The sequence below is a fragment of the Pteropus medius genome, unplaced genomic scaffold (assembly GCF_902729225.1).
Source record: "Pteropus medius unplaced genomic scaffold, Ma_sr-lr_union100, whole genome shotgun sequence".
In the NCBI taxonomy this organism is placed as follows: domain Eukaryota; kingdom Metazoa; phylum Chordata; class Mammalia; order Chiroptera; family Pteropodidae; genus Pteropus; species Pteropus medius.
The window spans coordinates 9,032,235-9,051,596 of NW_024351543.1; the positions used below are offsets into that span (position 1 = coordinate 9,032,235).

Below are 19,362 nucleotides of genomic sequence, written 5' to 3' on the forward strand. Positions count from 1 at the left end.
TTTCCTGGCTAGCAGGTCACTGGCTTAATATTAACTTTGGAGCAGGGTAGAGATAAGCCTCTTTGGCCGCTGACCTTGACAGTAAGGAACCATGATCCAAGCAGAGGGCAGGTGTTTCTCAGAAACACAAAAGAAAAATGACCCATGTGCTGGGTAATGTTTGGAATATGGCGTCACGTGCAGAAATTGGCCCGCATTGTCACTAAAGGGCAAAAGTCATCACCTGAGAGAGTAGAGTACAGAGGAGGCCCTCTGGCTACTGGCTCAGATGTCAGCGTCTTGTTGCAGAACAGTAGAAAAAGCAAGGCTCTCTGATAGCATCGGTGAAGACTTGCAGGGTCAGGCCATATTCCCTTTGAAGACATGCAGGTATCTCTGAAAATCTGGTTAGAAACTGGCAAACCAAATAGGCTCCATCTTCAAAGCCTGGTGTCAAGTGGCCTAGTAGCATTTTAAGAAAGATCACAGGACCCAGAAAAATATCTACCAGCTTATAAAATACGGATACCTATCTCTGATACCCCAACTTTACCTCTTGATCTATAGCAGGAGACTAAGACTTCAGAAGTTCCCCATTCTGAAATAATAGGAGAGAAGAGAGGCCCAACTCATCAGATTATTTGTGGTCCTGTCTACATCACTTCTCTTGGCCACGGTGGTTTCTGGGTTCATGGCCGTGAGAGGACTCCAGGTCTTTGGCCCCTGCTGCACGGGAGCCAGGCGGGCATGCTTCTTGGAGCTCCAGGGACAGAAAGGCCACTTCTAGCTCCAGGTGTCACCTGCTTTCTGTTTTCCTTCTAATAAAAAACAAGAAGGGCAGGATAATTTCTGAACATCTTTTAGCGAACAATTTTACTTACCTTCCTTCTGGCATTTTCCTGGAGCTGCTTCTTAATGGTTCCATAGCCGCTTTCCCTCCAGGGCCTTTGTGCCTGCCCTAGATGAGTAGCTGGGTCCTAATCCAGTCTCTTAATAGAGCCCTGAGGCTTTCAGTATCAGGTCTGCTGTCCATGTCCCCAGAGGAGGGAATCTGTGGACCCAGAAGGCTGGGGCTGGCTCCTTGTTTTTCAGCTGCTTTATGCCAGCGCTTCTTTCCACCAGGGCACCCTGACCGCTCAGGGGAAGCTGCTGCAGCAGGACACATTCTATGTGATTGAGCTGGATGCAGGCATGCAGTCCCGGACCAAGGAGAGGCGTGTGTTCCTCTTTGAGCAAATTGTCATCTTCAGTGAACTGCTCAGGAAGGGATCCCTCACCCCGGGCTACATGTTCAAAAGGAGCATCAAGGTGAGGATCCGGTTGGGACAAGAGGGGAGAAGTAAGAGCCAAAGTTGGGGGAGCTGCTTTCCTACGACAGGGGCACTAGATTGAGCCAGGATCCAGAACAATGAAGATCTTTCAGCCTAAGAACCTTCCAGCATGAAGGTTGAACATCCGTGAGAAAAAGTGACAGGCTGAGTGCCAAAATCTAGTAGGATCCTGCAGGTTCTCCAGGATCATGTCATTTACTCAAAGATAGAAACCAAAGCAGTTAGCTGTTAGGTCCAGGGCAAAATTTTGGAAACATCTCTTGAAATAAAAACTCTGAAGAACTGTAATACATTGTTGATTTTTATTAAACCACTTAAATATGAAAAGAGTCAATTGGTTATCTTCCAGATGAATTACTTGGTCTTGGAGGAAAACGTGGATAATGACCCCTGCAAGTTTGCGCTCATGAATAGGGAGACTTCGGAGAGGGTCATTCTGCAAGCCGCCAACTCTGACATCCAGCAGGCCTGGGTGCAGGACATCAATCAAGTCTTAGAAACACAGCGAGACTTCTTAAATGGTGGGTACTGAGCCTGGCTTCTAGCAGACCTGTTTTAGGGGACCCCATACCTCTGAGCTTCCTTGGGTCTAGGCTCATGGGCAGTTATGAACCCAGATCACATTTGACATGGACTCCAACTTCATAGTTTTTAGAAACACTTTGTTTAGAATTTTTCTGAACCTGAATATATATGCAGAAATTGTGGATAATATGTTTATAAAGTTTCCATTCCTTCCAAAAAGTGAGCGCTTATTATTCTCTCTCAGGCCATTAATACAAGGCATATACCGCACAACACCATTAGTTTTATAGAAGAATTTGACAAAAGTCCAAGATAGGCGTCTACCTTCTTCTCTGAATAACAAGGACATGGGGTCTTCCCTGCTTTGACAAGTTTAAATGATCACCCAGTATTCCCTCACAAGTTTCTATTTATACCTCCAGATAACTTGGGTGGAGTTAGGGACACTTGCTCCAAACCCCCATTCCAAACCCCAACAGTGTGTAGAGCATATGGCACTTATGTCTATCTGCCAAGGCCAACCTTCTCACTTTCAGCCAGAGAGAGAGAATTAGAATTTCTAAATTTCTCAGTAATTTCTTTTGAAAACCTCCTTGAAATAAATTGATGGGAATGTCGAAATAGCTCTTCAGGGAATCTCTGGGTGAGAAAGTCCCCTAATACTATTTGAGCTAAAACAAAGAGTAGTTGCTAAATTTTATTTATATTTTCAGTTTTTTCCTGTCAAGTAATTTCTTCATGGTCCATCTTATGGTGAAAAGGAAGTGTTCTTTTAAACCTTAGTGTTTGACCATGGAGTTTGAGATTAGAGGAAGTCTCTCTCTCTGGTGCCAGAAATGGCTTCTGAAGTTGGAAGCAAATATGACCACCAGTCAGTGCAAACCTGAGACTTACTGTATGACAGGCCTGAAAAAACACACACACATTGGGTCATCACACATCACTGACACTATGCACACACACAGGCCCACTCTGCTCTGTCACTTCTTGCCAGGACTACAATCTGGACTCTTTTCAAAAGATGCAAATACAGCGCTTATTGGATGTCTAGCATGGACCTGAATGTATGGAGGAAAATTAAAGATGACATACTAGTCGAAGACCTTGGCAAGTCAGGACATTTCCCTGGGCCTCGATTGGCTCATTTTGTGTAAAGGAGAAACTATGTACTCTGCCCATGCTGGCATATACTGTGGGGTGCCAGCAGTGCTGGAAGCAGGAAAACATGGCACGCCTCCCTATGGTATCAGTCTTACTCCATGATAAGAGATTTAACACATCGTGTTTATTTTAAAACAAAAAAATTACATAGCCAGGATGCCATGACTTTTTAAGTTAGAACATGAGACTTTAAAGCAATTTCACACTTACAGAGAGTATTTTTGAATGATGCCTCCTGCTCCTCCACTGTGTATATAGCTTGGTTAAAAAAATAAATAAATAAAAAATAAGCTAGATTAAGTGACCTACCTCTAAGGTTCTTTCTCATTCTAAAAAGTCTAAAATTAAGTACCGGACCAGTCCGGAGAGATAGTAATGAAAGTTGTGTATAGTTTATGGTGTCTGAATGTACACTTTAGAATTAATGCTTGTGTTAATAAAATAATCTTATGCAAAAATATGTGCATATATAAAATACATTCATTAAATTGCATGCTGTTAATAATTTCTGATAGATTCTAAGCTGGAATGAGCTTTTTAAGTTCATCGATTTAGGACAAAGAAAAACAAGGCAGGACAATACATTGAAACCAGAAATAACTAACAATAATGGTTCTCATATATTGAATCCTTGCTCTGTGCCAGGCACTATTATTATCATCCTCTATTTTTCAGGTGAGGAAAAGATTTCAGATAGGTTAAGAAACTTGTCCAAGATCTAAAAACAGTATGTGATAGAACAAGGACTTGATTCTAGAACTGTATAACTTAAAATTAGGCTCTTCACCACAAAACTGCAGTATAGTTGCTAGTGCTAGAGCACAATTATCTATGAGCTCCCTAGCAAACAAAGCAAAAGAGGGAAGGGAATGGGAGTGGAGTGGAGGGGAGGGGAGGGAAGGGAAGGGAAGGGGGAAGGAAGGAAGGGAGGAAGGAAGGGGATCAGGCATGAGACACTGTATCCATCAGCTAGGAACAAACTCTGTCAGAAGATATATGGCCTTCCTGATTCTAAGACCTCAATTTTGCAAATTGAGGCTGGTAGAAGAATACATACTCTTTGTGTAGCTTATTTAGGAAGACAGACTATTTTCAAACACATTAGCACAGTTGGTCCATATAATCAAATACCTCGATTTTATGTGACAAGGTCTGCTTCCCAAATTTTCACTATCTACCTAAAACTTGGAACTGCATTTCTCTGGGCATAGTTGATGGTTCAGACTTTTACATGGTTCCAAGAGAACTTTCTCCTAATTTTAGTGAATTATAGAGCTATTACTGTACAAATTATCAATACCTAAACATTTAATGCCTACAGAACACTCTCCAGGGAGAAAGGCTGAGCTCCAGCAGGAGCCTGTTCTATACTTTGACACACTCAAGAGAAAAGGATGTGATGATGGACCAGGGCCAGGCTTTTACTTACAGAGACATGTGCAGGCATCTCAAAGTCATCTTTCCCTCCTGAGACCTTAAATAGAATAAAGTGTGACCCTATGTTGAGTCCTATTGAGGTACATGCTGATCACTATATAAATATCCTTATAATTGAAAGTTCTCTGGGCACCAACTGTTAACCCACTTAAATATTTGTCACAGTGGATACTGATAAAAATGACATAATCAGGCCAGCCCTTGAAGTCATTATTACTGAATTTGACCTGTATGCTTTTGCCTGGCTGTACCTCTTTAGGATTCAGACCCTGGAACTTTGTTATCTTAAACTTAGTAAAACAAAGTTCACATCTTTCCTTTCAAATCAGCTTTTCCTCTGTCTCCTTGACAAGCGTTCTCCCAGTCTCCAAACCTGAGTGACCCTTGATTCTTGCTGCCTTTTCGCATCTAGGCTGTGTCGTTGTCTAGTCTCCCTTCAGAACACTTGCCACACCAAATCCCTTCTACACTATCACTGGCTCTGCTCTGGTTATGCAATAATAGATCTTGTTATTATCTCATGGCTTCTGAATCAGCTTGTCCAATCTCTTCTCCCAACTGCTACAGGGTTAATGTTCTTCAAGTGTGTCTCTGCTGATAGAATCTGAATTTAAAACGTTCAAGTTCATTGAACCCAATCGCTCTCATGATCTTCAGAATTAAATCCAGACTCGTTACCCTTGGCAGAAAGATCTGTCACACTATGGCACCTCCAACCTTCCCTACCCGTCTCACGTCCCCTTCATCCATGGAGACCCATGGCTCTGTGCTCTAGGTAATCCGACTCTATCCTGTTCCCCAGACACACTTCATACTTGCTTCCTTCCTACAGAATCTTAGAGCCGGCTCTCTTCTGAAGCTCTTTATTGCCACCACCTGTACATATACACAGCACACACTCATACTACAGAGCCCTCTCTCCTTTTGTACAACACTTTGTACCCTACGTATGGTACCATTTGTGTTTTCATTATTTGGGTAGGTTTTTTAGTTCTCACAGTAGATTACAAGTTCCTTACAAACAAGGGTAGTATCTTCCTCGCGTATCCCCATTATGCCTGGCACAGAGCTTGTACCTAAGAAGCCTCTAAATCCTGTGGAATTCCCAAAGCTTAGAGTAATTGTCCACTCTTACCCTGCAGCACTGCAGTCACCCATTGAGTATCAGCGGAAAGAAAGGAGCACAGCCGTGATGAGGTCCCAGCCTGCAAGGGCTCCCCAAGCCAGCCCCAGGCCCTACTCCTCTGTCCCCGTGGGCTCTGAGAAGCCCCCAAAAGGCTCCAGCTATAACCCGCCTCTGCCACCCTTAAAGATATCTACCTCCAATGGCAGTCCAGGGTTTGACTACCACCAGCCTGGGGACAAGTTTGAGGCCAGCAAGGTAAGTGACAGTCCATTACCCCCACTTCTTAACTCTTCGGGCACAGCCCTCGGAGGTCACTTTGAGAAGCAGCGTCCTTTTACGCTGATCATTTGTCAGGAACAGCCCACTGGGTACAGCCTAGTCTCAGTTACTTCTCCTTCCTCCCCACAAATTGAGTGTGTCAGACTAGTTCCCTCTAGCGCAGACACCCTATCGTTGTTGGAGAGACTCTATACAAATATAAGATATTATTGTAGTAGCAATTATAAAAAGAGATGATTTATATCTAATTGAGTAGTTGTGGTGTAGATCATCTAAAAGTCAAAACTCTAGTGTCTGATATTTTAAAGAGATTGTCCTTTCGAATGATAAGCTGCTTAAGTGAGCTCACAGTTCTTCACCATCCATTGGCTGATGCGACAAGGAGAGATTATTTATCTGTGTGAATGAGGAAGCCAGCCTTGGATTAAACATTTATCACAGATCATCTGTAATTCAAACATCACCATGAGGATAGCCATAGATTTAACTGTAGAGCCAGTCTACACAGTTGTTTTAATCCTACGAGGTACTAGGAACAAGAGAACAAATGGGAAAAGTGCTAGATTAGGAGTCTGGATTAGGTAATCTGGTTTTCATTCCAAATTCTGCAACTCGCTTACTCTAGACCCTCAGCAAGTTAGTTAATCAGAATAGGCCTCAGTTTCTTCTAGAACTGAATGGGTCTGTTAATAGGAACATCTACATTTTAGCCTACTTGTTCTGATTTTATACTTTTATTCTTTTACCCAAATCGTTAAATATTGATTTTTTTAAAAAAAATTAATTGTTAATGTCTAAATTCAATTCTGTATTAGAGTAACTGTACCAATCTATTTCATCACATCACGTGGAAATGATTTTCTACCAAAAAAAAACCCCTACCCGCCCTTGTGAATAAGTTGAAGTCATATTGGCATTTTGTCAAACTTATTTGAAGAATTTCTGGCTCTCACCATGCCCTGTGAGGCTGCCAGGCCTCCCTGGGAGTTACAGGTCTGCCTATAAGCAGCTTTCCTGGTGGAGAGTCATGTGAAAAGGCCACAGAGGCAGGACCTCTTGTGTTAATGACTGTAGGGGAAAGTGAACGCATCCTGTTCCCATAGGAGTTGGATCAGGGTAGGTCATGACCTTGCCTTTGAATTGGGCAAATGTCTCATGGAGAGTCTGAATGTCGAATAAGACCAATGCTTTTTCAAAAGGAAGAAAAAAATATATCAAAGGGTCTGTGTTCTTTCCACCCAAGGGTTACTACCCCTAACTCGACCTTTGCCCAGACCTCACTCTGCCCAAGTATTCATGCATCCCTGTGCCAGGACTACATTCTTCCTTCCATTAGTCAGAGGATGCTGGCGGGAAGGTTGCATGCTAGGGAATGGGCTTCCAGGTGGAAGGTGTGTTTATACCTTTACCTAGGCTGGGCAGTATCTCTTCCTATTCACCCTTGATTATAATATTGTATGAAACAGAGTATATTTATGAATGTAGCATCATTACTCAAGATAATTTTCTGCCTGCTATTTACCCTGCTAGTGGAAGGTTGGGCTTTTAACCACACTGTAGGATACAGAGCAAACCTGTGTGAACCAGCCTTCTTGTGTCTGTATCCCTCCCGCCCTGTCTCCCAGCAGAGTGACCTGGGAGGCTGCAATGGGACCTCGTCCATGGCCGTGATCAAAGATTACTATGCACTGAAGGAGAATGAAATCTGTGTGAGCCAAGGTGAGGTGGTCCAGGTCCTTGCCGTCAACCAGCAGAACATGTGCCTGGTGTACCAGCCTGCCAGCGACCATTCCCCTGCGGCTGAGGGCTGGGTCCCAGGCAACATCCTGGCACCCCTCACCAAAGCCACGGCAGCAGCAGAAAATAGTGACGGGAGCATCAAGTAAGTGCCTCATTGGCTTCCCCGGGAGAGGAGTATGTGGATTTTTAAAAAAATTCGAAAACAAACAAAGAACACAAAATGCAAACACATGGTAGGGAATTACTGCTGCTTATTCTCGACAGTGCCACCGGAACCAATGTTTGAGTGCTGGAACCACACACAACATGGGGCATCCAGGCTGGATTATTTTGAATTTTTTTGTTGATGGTAGTGGCGGTGGTTTTTCTTTCCTTTTTGTTTATAATTTTGTGTTCATTTTTTTCTCCTCTTTTCCTCCCCTCATTAAGAAAAGAACCTTGAAACCCTAGGTGACAAAAGCATGCCTTTTCGTTGCTCCACTTGACCCATCACAGGATTCACTGGACTGGACGGCTATTTATGTTGTATTAAGTTACTGATCTATATATATATATATATTTTTTTTTTTTTGATTGACACCAAAAAATTACCTTAGCACAAATGCCAGACCTGTACAGGTCAGAGGCCCGCTGCTTCTCCCAGGAGAGAGGGGACTTTTTGGTTGTCTATGGCAATTCCTCTGTACAGATTGTACCTTTTTTTTTAACTTCCCCCTCCCCTGTCACTTTAATATATGTTCATGGTAACTTGTAAGATATTTCTTTTCCTGATTTTGGTTGCGAAGACCCTTCCGAACACATTCCTGTATAAAGTATTTTGCACTATTTAAAGAAACCCGTATGGATGAAGTCAGGTTGTGCAATATAATGGAGAGTCACAATGTTCATCATTGTACCTGTAATGTAACTAATAATTTTAAATGTACTATTTTAAATATGTAAAATAAATTTTCACCATGAGCATGTTTTCATGAGGTTAAAGACTAGTTGACCCTTTTTCCCCATTTCATTCTTCTGGGACTTTTAAATGTGCAAATGTTTCTTCTTTTCTTTTCTTTTCTTTTTTTTCTTTTTTTTCCTTTTCTTTCCTTTTCTGTATTTTAAGAGTCGGTTGAATACATTGGTGGTTTTTTCCTACACAACCAGTCATGAAAGCTCCAACCCCAGCCTTTCTTTCTAAAGCCCCTACTGGTTTTCTCTTACCTCTGAGACGAGAAATGATGCAGATTGGATGCTACCCAACTGGGTGACCTTGAAGTGCTGACGTAAATTAATGACTAGAGTAGAAGGCAGTGTTTGGCTTGCATTCCCCACAGCTTTCCACACCAGTGGTCATCCATGACAGCTGAAACGAGCTCCCATAAGAAATATGAGCAGGGTCACCAACAGAACTGTACTTCTCTGACCCTTTCTCTAGGGCCAGAGACTAGCAAGGGGCTAGGGATCACTGACCTCATTCTGGCCTTTCTAAGTAACCGCAGGCCCAACTGGAACTCTGCAACGGCCCCTAGCATGCAAATAGGCCCAATTCATTTTATTCTGAAGATGCTAGGCTTTGGTACCCTTTAAGAAGCCTTGTGAATAAAGGCCCTCAAAGTATTGGAGTTCTTATTAATCAGTGTCTTTATAGAGCTAAGTCATAATGATTTGTGATCTAATTATCCAGGCACTGAGCACATCTTCCTCTTCACCTTTGGGTCTTTCGGTCACTTTTTCACACCTTTTATGGAAGGGAAGGTATAAAAGGTATCAGACTGGATGAGAGAGAACAGATTCAAAATATAAATTGGTCATTTTGGTTCCTTAACAGCTGCTCTTGCACAAGGGTCGGTGGGGGTGTGGAACAGAGCAACTAATTAAAAGTGGTTGCCATTTATCAGTGAAGGACACTCACCGTACCCTCTCCAGGGCTTGAAATGATCACAGAGGTCAGAGTTGGATAAATGCCCCTGAAACCGTGTTTCCACATGACTCCCCGGCTTGTGGCCAAGAGACGGAAGCTCCCCAAACCAGGACGATGAGTTCTTCTGGGAAGAAGAATATGAAACTGAGCCTGTCCTGCCACTTGTTCTACTCAGTCTTCCTTCCAAACATTATGGCATTTCTAGTTTCTCACCAAGCATACTGAATGACCCAGAGGGTTGTAATAAACATAGAGACACACTCCCACACTCACACACGCACACCGTGCTGTCTGCCCTGGGAGTCTTCAGCAGGGAGCTCCCTCACTCAAGATGTTCTCAGAAGGAGCTAAAGACATGGATTTGGGGGTAAAGATATAAGATGAAAGCTGAAGTTAACCGAATGGTATCATTTAAGATTAGCTTCCATGACTGGTTCTCACTCAGCTACAGCAAGTGGAACGAGGAGGTGGTATGCAGACGGTCCCAAAGAGTCTGCCCATTTAGGAGCTACAAGAGAAGGTCTGGCCAAGAGATTCTTGCCTCTTAAAGAAGCCCACTTTCCCAGAAAATTTGAGAACATGACTATGATTGCTCTTGCCTACTGAGGTTTGTTGTCGACCATGTGTGTTAGTGATAAATGTTTTTGGAACACCTTCCCCAGAACATCCTAAAATCCCTGACATCTCTCTTTTCTCTCCTTTAATGAAGGCTCTTTTTATTGAGTCCTGCCTGCACAGGCCTAAATTTGACAAGGAGACACTGAAGGGAAGCCAACCTCTCTTACTCCAGACAATAATAGAGTTACATCCAAACTCTGTGACCACACCTGAAATTCATGATGACTGTGCAGGGTCACTGATGCTGTGTGTGACTTGACTTTGGGTGTCTTTGTCTTTGAGTCCTAACATATCAAAAGCTCTGCCCTGAGCTTCTCTTTACAGGTCTGTGAAGAAGTAGCTCCCAACCCTGTCATGGGAAGAAGGAAGTTAGAATAGTGTGAAAGGGCGTTGCCTCCCTCACCTCCCTGAGAGCACATTATCATCTCCCAAGAGGAAAACTCTAGGACCTCTTAGTGGTTGACAGAGCTCTATATTCACAGACACTAAGCGATGTGGAGAACATAGACCAAAAAACCTTTTATCCTAAAATATCCAGATAAATGAGTGGTGCTTAACTATTTATTCAGTCAAATGCCCCAGAAAATCTTATCTGTACCACAGTGTTTGGGAATGGGTACAGCTCAAATACAAATAATGAAATGGAAACCTCAAAATCATCCTTTTGGATCTTTATATCCGGTACTGGGAAAGTTCCAGTAGCTTATGCACTATAGAATATAATTCTTGTATCTTTCCTGTTTTCCCCCACTCCCCTAACCCTCCCATCCATCCATCTGGCTTCGTTCTCCCCCTATCCACCATACCCTTCAGGAAGGATATTCCTCAGTCCTATGAGGCCTCATAAGTATGATATAAAAACTTCCCTTGGTAGAATTTAATAACCCCGTACTCATATTTTTCTTAAATGCTGCAGTCAACCTTGCACATCTATCAGGTGGGGTCAAAGTTCATTCTCGCTCACTTCCGGTTTGAGGTGAAGTCAGCTGCCTGCCACCACAGCTGGCGTGCAGGTTTGAGGCCTCTGAAGCTGGGGCATGACTGGAGCACCTCACCTACCGACTCACCCATGGGTGGCGAACCCACCCACCGCCTCACTCTGCCCTGACCTACCATTTTGATTGGTACATTTTTTGGTACAACAGGAAGTCATGTTCATGGCATACTCTACGCATGAGAAAGCGGGCGGAAGTGGAGAACACGGGTAAAAATGAAGCCACAGGGCCTCGTAAACCCAAGGATATTCTGGGCAACAAAGTCTCTGTTAAAGTGAGTAAGGTATTCTGGAGCTGTGTCCCACCTCTCATCTATTCCCACCCTGCAGCATTCTCAAGAGGCAATCTGGGTGGATGGGGATTTTTTTTCTCAGTACGGGGACCAGAGGGGAAGTAGTTTAACAGGATTTTGCATGCAAGATCAATTTATTTTTTATTTTTTATTTCTCCTGGCAACTTCGATTCAAATAAGTAAGTATCTCCTTTTTTTCTTTTATACATTTATACTGTGCAGATGTTTTATAGCAAAATTATCTGCAGCATTATTCTGTTAGAAATGCAAGGTGCTTGATTCATACAGAATTTCTCCAAGCTGCTCATTCAGTATCCTAGGGTTTGAAAATACATGCAGAGTAAAGAGATCAGGGATGCTTTCCAAACCCTCAACCCTATGAAATCTGAGGTTTGGAACTTAAGGCAGTGTGTCCTTGATAAAGCTTCATTTCTTTTCCCCAGAATTCAGACATGACCTTCAGGCCTGTGCATGGCAGGGGAGGGAGGCACATTGGTGAAGCCCAAGTTACTGCTTTGTGATAACCCACCTATTACTCTGAACTCACTGATTCTAAGGTTCAGTAGACCCTTGTTGCCCCCTCCCCATCTTGAAACGATGTGATCTGTTTTCTTTACCTTGGGCCCTCTGAAAAGATCTGCCTCTGGACAATGGAAATTAGACTGCTGATGTTTAATTGTGTTCTGATGCATGGTTACCTATCCACCTGGCACATTTTTTCCCCCCTTTCTAAGCAAAATAAGAACAACTGAAACCCATTCTCACGTCCTTCTTGGGGAAAAGAAATTGTATTCTCTCCTTCACCCTCATCTGGGAAGGCCACCCTCACAGAAGACCACAGTTTCAATTTGACAGCACTCATGCTTCATTTGGTTGCTTCCATTGCTATTTCCTGTGAGATGAGCGGCTGTACGTGATCCCAGCCTCACTCAGCTCCTGAAAAGAGCATGCTGCCACCCTTGGTGATCCGCACCCCCACCTTAAAAGCACCTGGTTTTTTCTCTGCCCAATTTCCCATTGCCCACGCTTCTCTGAAGTTCTCCTTGCTCTCGAGCAAAAGCTGCCTGTGTTCTAACTGTGTTCTCTTTCTTCCCCCTTCCTCATGCTGCCCATCAAGGAGACGAACAGTTCCGAGGAGTCAGAGTGTGATGATCTTGACCCTAATACTAGCATGGAGGTAGAAGCAGCTATTGTTGTCCTATTTCCTACAGTGATTGTCTTTTTCATGTGTTCTGTGACAGCGACCTTACTAAAGTGACCAGCCAGTTAAGGATAAATTGTTACGTCAGGGCATCTCTGGGGTTCCATCCCAACTTACAAACAAACAAACAAACTTAATTCAGTTCAATTTTGATAGAAAAGTCTACCTAGACATATTTTTAAAAACACACTCTGCTTCTCTTGAATGTTTGCTTAATATTTTCTTCTTTGGCAGATTTGGTTTTATGCAGAAGATATCTAACTTCATTAATAAAAACTTAGAACACATTTTTTTTTTCATGGAAAACAGCATCATAAAGAGTTATTGGTCCCAGCTACAAAACAAGAACCCATTAGTTTTTGTTTTCTCCACTTTCATTTCTCCCTCTTCCCTTTTCCCCGCTTTTTCTCCCCACCGTATCCTCTGTATGTGGTTCTTCTACTGGGACCTATTCCTTCCTCAAGATTCCAGCAAAATCATGTTTTAATTATGGTTTTCTGGAGACCTGGCACTCGTCACTGTGTATAGCTGGCTGATAGCAAATGAGGAATGATTGCAGTAACCCCAGAACCCACCTTTGCCCAGCCTCCAGGGCTCCTGGGCAGTGGCTGTGCCTACTGTGGAGAAAAAGCAGCTCTGGGGATTGCCTCCCTCCCAGAAACTGAGTAGAGGCCTCTCTAGAGACAGGGAGACTGCAACGCTGCCCTGGGACCTTTCTCTCACTGGGACGACAGGGATGTGGGAGTGGAACCAGCACCTCCACCAGCAAGAACACTGAATCGACTTTGAACTCTTTCTGGGCTAGAAACTATTTGGGGTTATAGAAACAGGATTCTTACATGGCTTACCACTGAGTGACAACCATTCAAATTTATGGGCTCTAGAGAATTGGAGCAAACTTGGAGCTGGCCTTCCCTGCTGTTTTGTCTTTCAGAGTTAATCGAAATTTTTTCTCCAAAGCTGTGCCTCCATCTTCAGCAAAGGATAAAAGTTTAGAGATTTCCTCTAAGCACAAAATAGAGAATTTAAAATTCTTGTCTTTTTATAGCCCTAAGCTAATACTTAACAAGATGGATTTTTATTGTTCTTATTCTAATTTGACCTAATCCCAAAGAAACCACCATATTATGACAACCACCACAAAACCCAAGAAAGACCATGCAGCCCGAGATGGGGTAAGTCAACTGTAGAAGATGCCAACTGAGTTGAATCGGGCCAGAGACAAGTGGTTGAAAGTAGGAGTTCTGCCAGGATAAAATAGTCCCCTGTGGATGTGGGTATTGCCACAGAGCTAAATCTGGCAGGCGTGGGTCAGTGCAGTGCTCCACTGTGGAAGGAATGGGATACTGCATTCGTAGCCTAAATGTATCATAGAGAGAGGAAGCTGGGGGAAATTTCTGGCTCTGCTCTCCTTGCATTTCATAGGATAGGCACTAGCTCCTGTGGAGCCCACACCTGTCAGCTTGTAGATGCCTAGTGGACCCTGTATCTCCAGCTTAAGTGTTGCTGGCATGTATCAGAGATGTCATTTGCAAGTGGAGGAAGGCCAAGTGGTGGGGGAATGGGGGTGGGAAAGCTAGGTATCTGTGTTCCAGAAGGCAATTTGGGAGCTTTTTCAGCTCTAGTGGACCCGGGGGAGAAGAGTGACTTTCCCACTCTGCTCTTTAAAGGAAGAAGTGGGCACAAGGTGTTGGGGGACCAAGTGAAGAGCACACACTGAGGTTAATTGATGCAATCAGATGCTCCATTCTACATTTAGATAAGCAAAAGTATGGTATTCACACACACACACACACACACACACACACACACACACACACACACACACACTCCTTAACCCTGCTTTGTGAGTCACACACATTTCTAATGTTTGTATTCGTCCAAGGCTTGCAGCCTTTGTGATGGGTCCCAGGGAGGGTCTATGGGGCACATAAGCAAGGGTATTAGGATGTCAATGCTGAACAGAGGAAAGCCAAAAATGGTGTTGGCGCATGTCTGAAACATTTTCAGACACAATAGCTGAGGCAGAAATTTCAATTAACTGGAACTCTCGAGGGTCATGTGGTTGGAAACTGCAAATGTTCTGGTTAACCCAGGGTTTCTGTAGTAGGAGTGCATGCGGCCCTTACCTATTCCATATGGATTCTTCTAAGCATCAGCGAGCTCTTCTGAACTGTGTTGTCATCTTGAAATTAACTCTGAGCACATAAGCAGGAGCTGAGGAAAAGCAAGCATCTTGGCACTGCTAGATTAGTATTTTCAGACACAAATAAGATAAAGTCAACCTGTTAAATGTGAGTTAAGAATGTTCTCAAGAGGTAGGTAAGTAGAACTTTATTGCAAAGTCCATTCCAGAAGAAAGTGGCCAGGGGTGCACAGGAAGAAAGCTACACCTTAAAGACTTGGCTTGAGAAGCAGATGGGAGGACCACCTCTTAAAGCCCTCTCACTGCTAAAATGATAGCTTTGGGCATTATTACCAGGCCCAGACTGGCCCCCAACTTCACTCTTGTCTTCTAAATCTGATTACTGTAATGGGTGTTGTCTCTTTTGGAACATATGCCTTGCGCCCTACTGAGCTGGACTGCAACTCCTGTGGCCTGCGCTATAAGCCCCTGTGCCTGGAACCCAGCTGACATCATGGCCCATGCACCCTGCGCACCACTTGATTCTAGGTCTCCGAATAATAAGTCTTACCCTGCTGGCTGCCTGATGCCAGCCCTCTGATTCCATTCCTGGCTATGTATAGGCTCTTACCTCCACCTCCACCTCCACCTCCAAACATTCTTTAATTTTTCTCAATTGGTGGATAGAAGAGTTCCCATAAGGAGCAGTTTCCTGGGGTCTTTGCTTACACGCCAGCTGCTTGCTATCCTGAGGGCTGGCATATGTCCTACCATATTGTTTTAGGGAGCTATATCAGCACATCCTTGGAAGCTAATTAAGAGGAGAGTAATTTACCTTGAATCCTAGGAATCTGGTTTACAAAGCTTTCCAAGACCACTCAATTATCTAAAGGAGGCAGTTTTGCTCTAATAGTCACATCCTTTTTTCTTCCCCTGTAGGGACACACTTGTGAATATTGTTAAGAACGACCCCCTACTCCTTGCTCCCAGCACCACCAGCCACACCACCGGTGGCTATAAGATTGGCTCTGGGCCTGTGCAGTCCCCTGTGGCCTAGCACCCTTCTCTCCTGCTGATCTGTGACCACACCTCAGAACTGGTCTAAATATGACAAGGATCTGTCCATAGTTCAGCTTACTTCTTTACCTTGCTCTGATTACACTTTGGGAGCAGGAGCAGAGGAGGATGTTATAGATGAGAGAAATGTACCTATGTGCAGTAAGAGTCAAATCAGTCCTAAAACCAAAGACTAGGCTGTCTTGGAAACAAGTTAATATTAATTCATTTTTCCAGTACAGCTTAGACTGCCGATTCCTTTTATTGACAAGGAGCATAGATGTGTGATGGTGGGCTGAGCACCATATGCCCATTTGCCACTTCTCAGTCCTACCTCTGTCCCTACACTGATGCCCAGGCTGGAGCCAGGGCTCGGGGCTCAAGGCTCAGCATCTGCCCTCTGAGCCAATGCCCATCTCTGAGAAGTCTAGGTCCTTTCTGAGCTGTATTGGATTTCTCTTAGGATCCAGGCTAGACAGGTTCCCACACTCATGCCATCTCTGAAAGTTGTCCGAGGACTGTGTCGATGCTTGGGTTTTTGCACCTGTCCTCCAACCCCAGCACTGCCACTGGCCTGCATCATATGCTGGAGTAGGAAGGCCTGAACCAACCTCCCAGACTTAGGCCTTTGTCTTCAGGGACAAGGATTCTCAACCTAGCTTCTAGGTGAAGCCCAATTAATTAAATGCATCTTAACTTTTTTAAATGCCCAATACCACTTTTAGAAGTGAGGCAATCCATCAGAGTAAGAAGGTGTCAAGAGTACAGAAAGACTGCCTCTCTGCCCCAGCCACTTAACATGGGGCATGACTAAATGCAGACATTTCCCTTGGTCATGATGCCAGCCGCAAGATATTTAGCTCAAGGAGTCACTTACTCTACAGTAAGAATGGGGTTGGGATCTTGTGAGAAAGGTTCTGACAGATGAGGGAAGGAAAGCACTTAGAAAGGTGAAGCTGATTTGGGGAAATTTTTCCAGTTAGGGTAAGAATCAGACTTTCAGAGTTGACAGAAACTTGAAAACCTTTAATTAGCCCCATCCCCTTTATGTGTTTTTTTATTGTGGTAAAAAAATATTATGTGTGTGTGTGTGTGTGTGTGTGTGTGTGTGTGTGTGTGTGTGTAAATGTGCCATCTTAACCATTTTTAAGTGGAATTAGATACCTTCACAAACTGTGCAATCATCACCACTGTTCATTTCCAGACTTTTTTCATCATCCCGATCTGAAATTGTACCCCCTAAACAACTCCCCATTCCCCTCCTCCTCCCTCCAGCCCCTTTGGAAGACTTTTAGAAGAGGAAACTGAGGCGGAGTAAGTTGTCATTTTCTGTTTGAAAACGAGAAGGTGCCCTGAAGTCAGTATCTGATTGTCCCTGGTAGTTGTTCCTCCACCTACACCATTCTGCTCCCCTCTTGGAGCACCCATCTCCGGGCTGGGGTTAAGCTAAAACACAGATCCTGACAGAAGAGAAGACCTTCCTTCTAGTGCCATTTCCTGTGTAGATTTGTCATTCAATGTCCCAGCTCGACAAAGGAATATCATTTCTGCCCATCACAGTTTTCCAAGGCTGAAGTATGATTTAAGTAAAAATCACACAAAGGCAGTATCACATGGAAAGAACACTGGCATGAGAGTCAGAAAACCTGGACTCCAGTCCAGCTACTGCCAGCCGTGAGGCCTCAGGCCAACTAGCCTTTCTGAGCCCCGGGTTTCTCTGTGGGAGGACACACAGCTCCAAGGGTACAGGTGTTTCTCTATGTGATGTGGAACCCTTTGAGCACTGTGCAGGTCTCAGGTGTGTTATCAGAGGACTTTGAGATTCTTTGCTCTCCTGAACTTGACTCTGAAAACAATGAGACCCCAATAGAAAAGGAAGCAGAAGATTCTGTGCCTTGCCCCTGAAACTTGCTTTGCAGGGGGTGGCGGGAATAGACTCCTGAGACCTGATTAGAGTATCGACTCCCTGCTCAGGAAAGAGTTGGAGTGGCCAGAGCTGACCCTTCTTCCCCTCCTCAATCCCACATTCCCCAGCTCCAGCTTCCACGTCTTTAAAGAGCTAGCCTGCTGTTCCTACCTCAGCTGTTTGGGCTCCTTGTCCCAGATTCAGAGCTTCAAAATAACCTGGCCAGACAGATGGAAGGAAACTTTTACACTCCTCGTCAGGTGACTGATCTCCTGGCATCACCAGTGTGTTTCCACCACCGCCTGTTTCTGCATTTTATAAAAAGAATTTTTTTATGAAAAAAACTCTTGGGAGAAAAAGCAAAGCATCACATTCCTTTTGCTTTATTTTTACAAAATATTTTCTTTGTAATGTATCTTATGAGTTTGGCCTAGAGACTCACTTTCCTTGCCTAGCTTTGTTCTGACTCTACATGCAGATCGATTTATATTCTGCCACTACAGAGAAGAGCATTTAGTTTGCTGGAGCTGGCATTTCTCCTGGAGCTTTTCCACTGCGTATTCACATCTATTACACTTTCTATTCCTTTTGACCACCCAGTGGAGATGGGGTTTTCTTACTCTCCTAGAGGAAACAGGTTTAGAGAAGTCATTTGATCAATAAATAGAGCAGGTCCCGAATGTGGTGCTTCGAGAAGCTAAACTTGGTGTGTGATGTAGAGGAAGTCTGTCAGGGGCTCGGATACTTTCCTAAGAAGAGTCAGGTTCAGGACCCCTCCCCCCCCGCCATTGCACATCTGCTTGTTGGAGGAGAATTTCTTCTTCAACAACTTTTTAAATCCCTTGACAGTTGGGGTAATTACTTGGCCTCACCCACACCCTTTCCCAGTGACTCAGGAGTCCAACCATAGAAGCCAGGAAAGGAAGTCCAACTACATGAGCTGGAAACGTCTGAATTGGTTTCTCGGGCCAACACAGTCAGTACGCCCTCGATCATGCACATCCTGTGGCACCCTCACCCTAGCCTGGAGGCCTAGCCCATTTCACTTGTTATACACTAATGAGATTATGAAGTGCCCTTGACAGAGGAGAAGCTGCTCTAAGAGCCAGCTATGGGAGGAATAAGAGCCACCCCCCGTGCTGTCAGGGTCCACCTACAGGCTCACTTGACGTGATGTCCTTCAATTTATCAAAATTTAATAACACAAACATTACAGTATTGAAGCAAGTACTATGCAGGGTCAGGGAAAGGATGTCAAGCTGGACATTCCTATTTGGGGACTCCAAAGGAGCCCCGAGCTGACCTTGTACATTCTCAAATCCTCGGAGCAAATGTTAACCTGCTGAAGGTCCTTAGACTCTGAGAAGTTGTTTTACTCAGTAAAACAAGCTTTGGGAGATAGAGATTATCAGGGTGAAATCATTAAGTGATGAGATCTCAAAACATTCATCCATAAAGACTGTATCCACGGTCAAGCTTTTGGCTTGAAGGTTGGCAATGGGATTTATAGAAAGGAGGTTATAACACCACCACTGACCATCCTCGCCCCCCACCCCAGTCCCTTCCTAACAGACATCTAGGATACTGAGAACACAGTGAGAGCGACGTATGCACAGCAATAAACCATCTTTTGTTCCTTCCCCTTCAACTGTTTTGTGGGAAAGGTGATAGATTTTTTTCATTATTCT

At 44.0% G+C, this 19,362-nt stretch overlaps 1 protein-coding gene across 9 annotated transcripts in view; it reads left to right on the forward strand.

The window, feature by feature from the left end:
- The window catches only part of LOC120586722 (kalirin-like), a 110,923-nt gene that overhangs the window by 59,547 nt on the left and 32,014 nt on the right, over window positions 1-19,362 (forward strand). For 3 of the 9 annotated variants that reach the window (XM_039843232.1, XM_039843227.1, XM_039843226.1), the window contains 6 exons: window positions 1,102-1,287; window positions 1,660-1,831; window positions 5,576-5,814; window positions 7,464-7,720; window positions 11,245-11,368; window positions 12,504-12,563. In XM_039843232.1, coding sequence (XP_039699166.1) covers window positions 1,102-1,287; window positions 1,660-1,831; window positions 5,576-5,814; window positions 7,464-7,720; window positions 11,245-11,368; window positions 12,504-12,563 — 1,038 coding nt within the window. Of the gene's footprint in view, window positions 1-1,101; window positions 1,288-1,659; window positions 1,832-5,575; window positions 5,815-7,463; window positions 8,554-11,244; window positions 11,369-12,503; window positions 12,564-19,362 lie in introns of those variants that run through there. The other 6 variants (XM_039843229.1, XM_039843231.1, XM_039843228.1 and 3 more) reach the window with 4 other exon arrangements.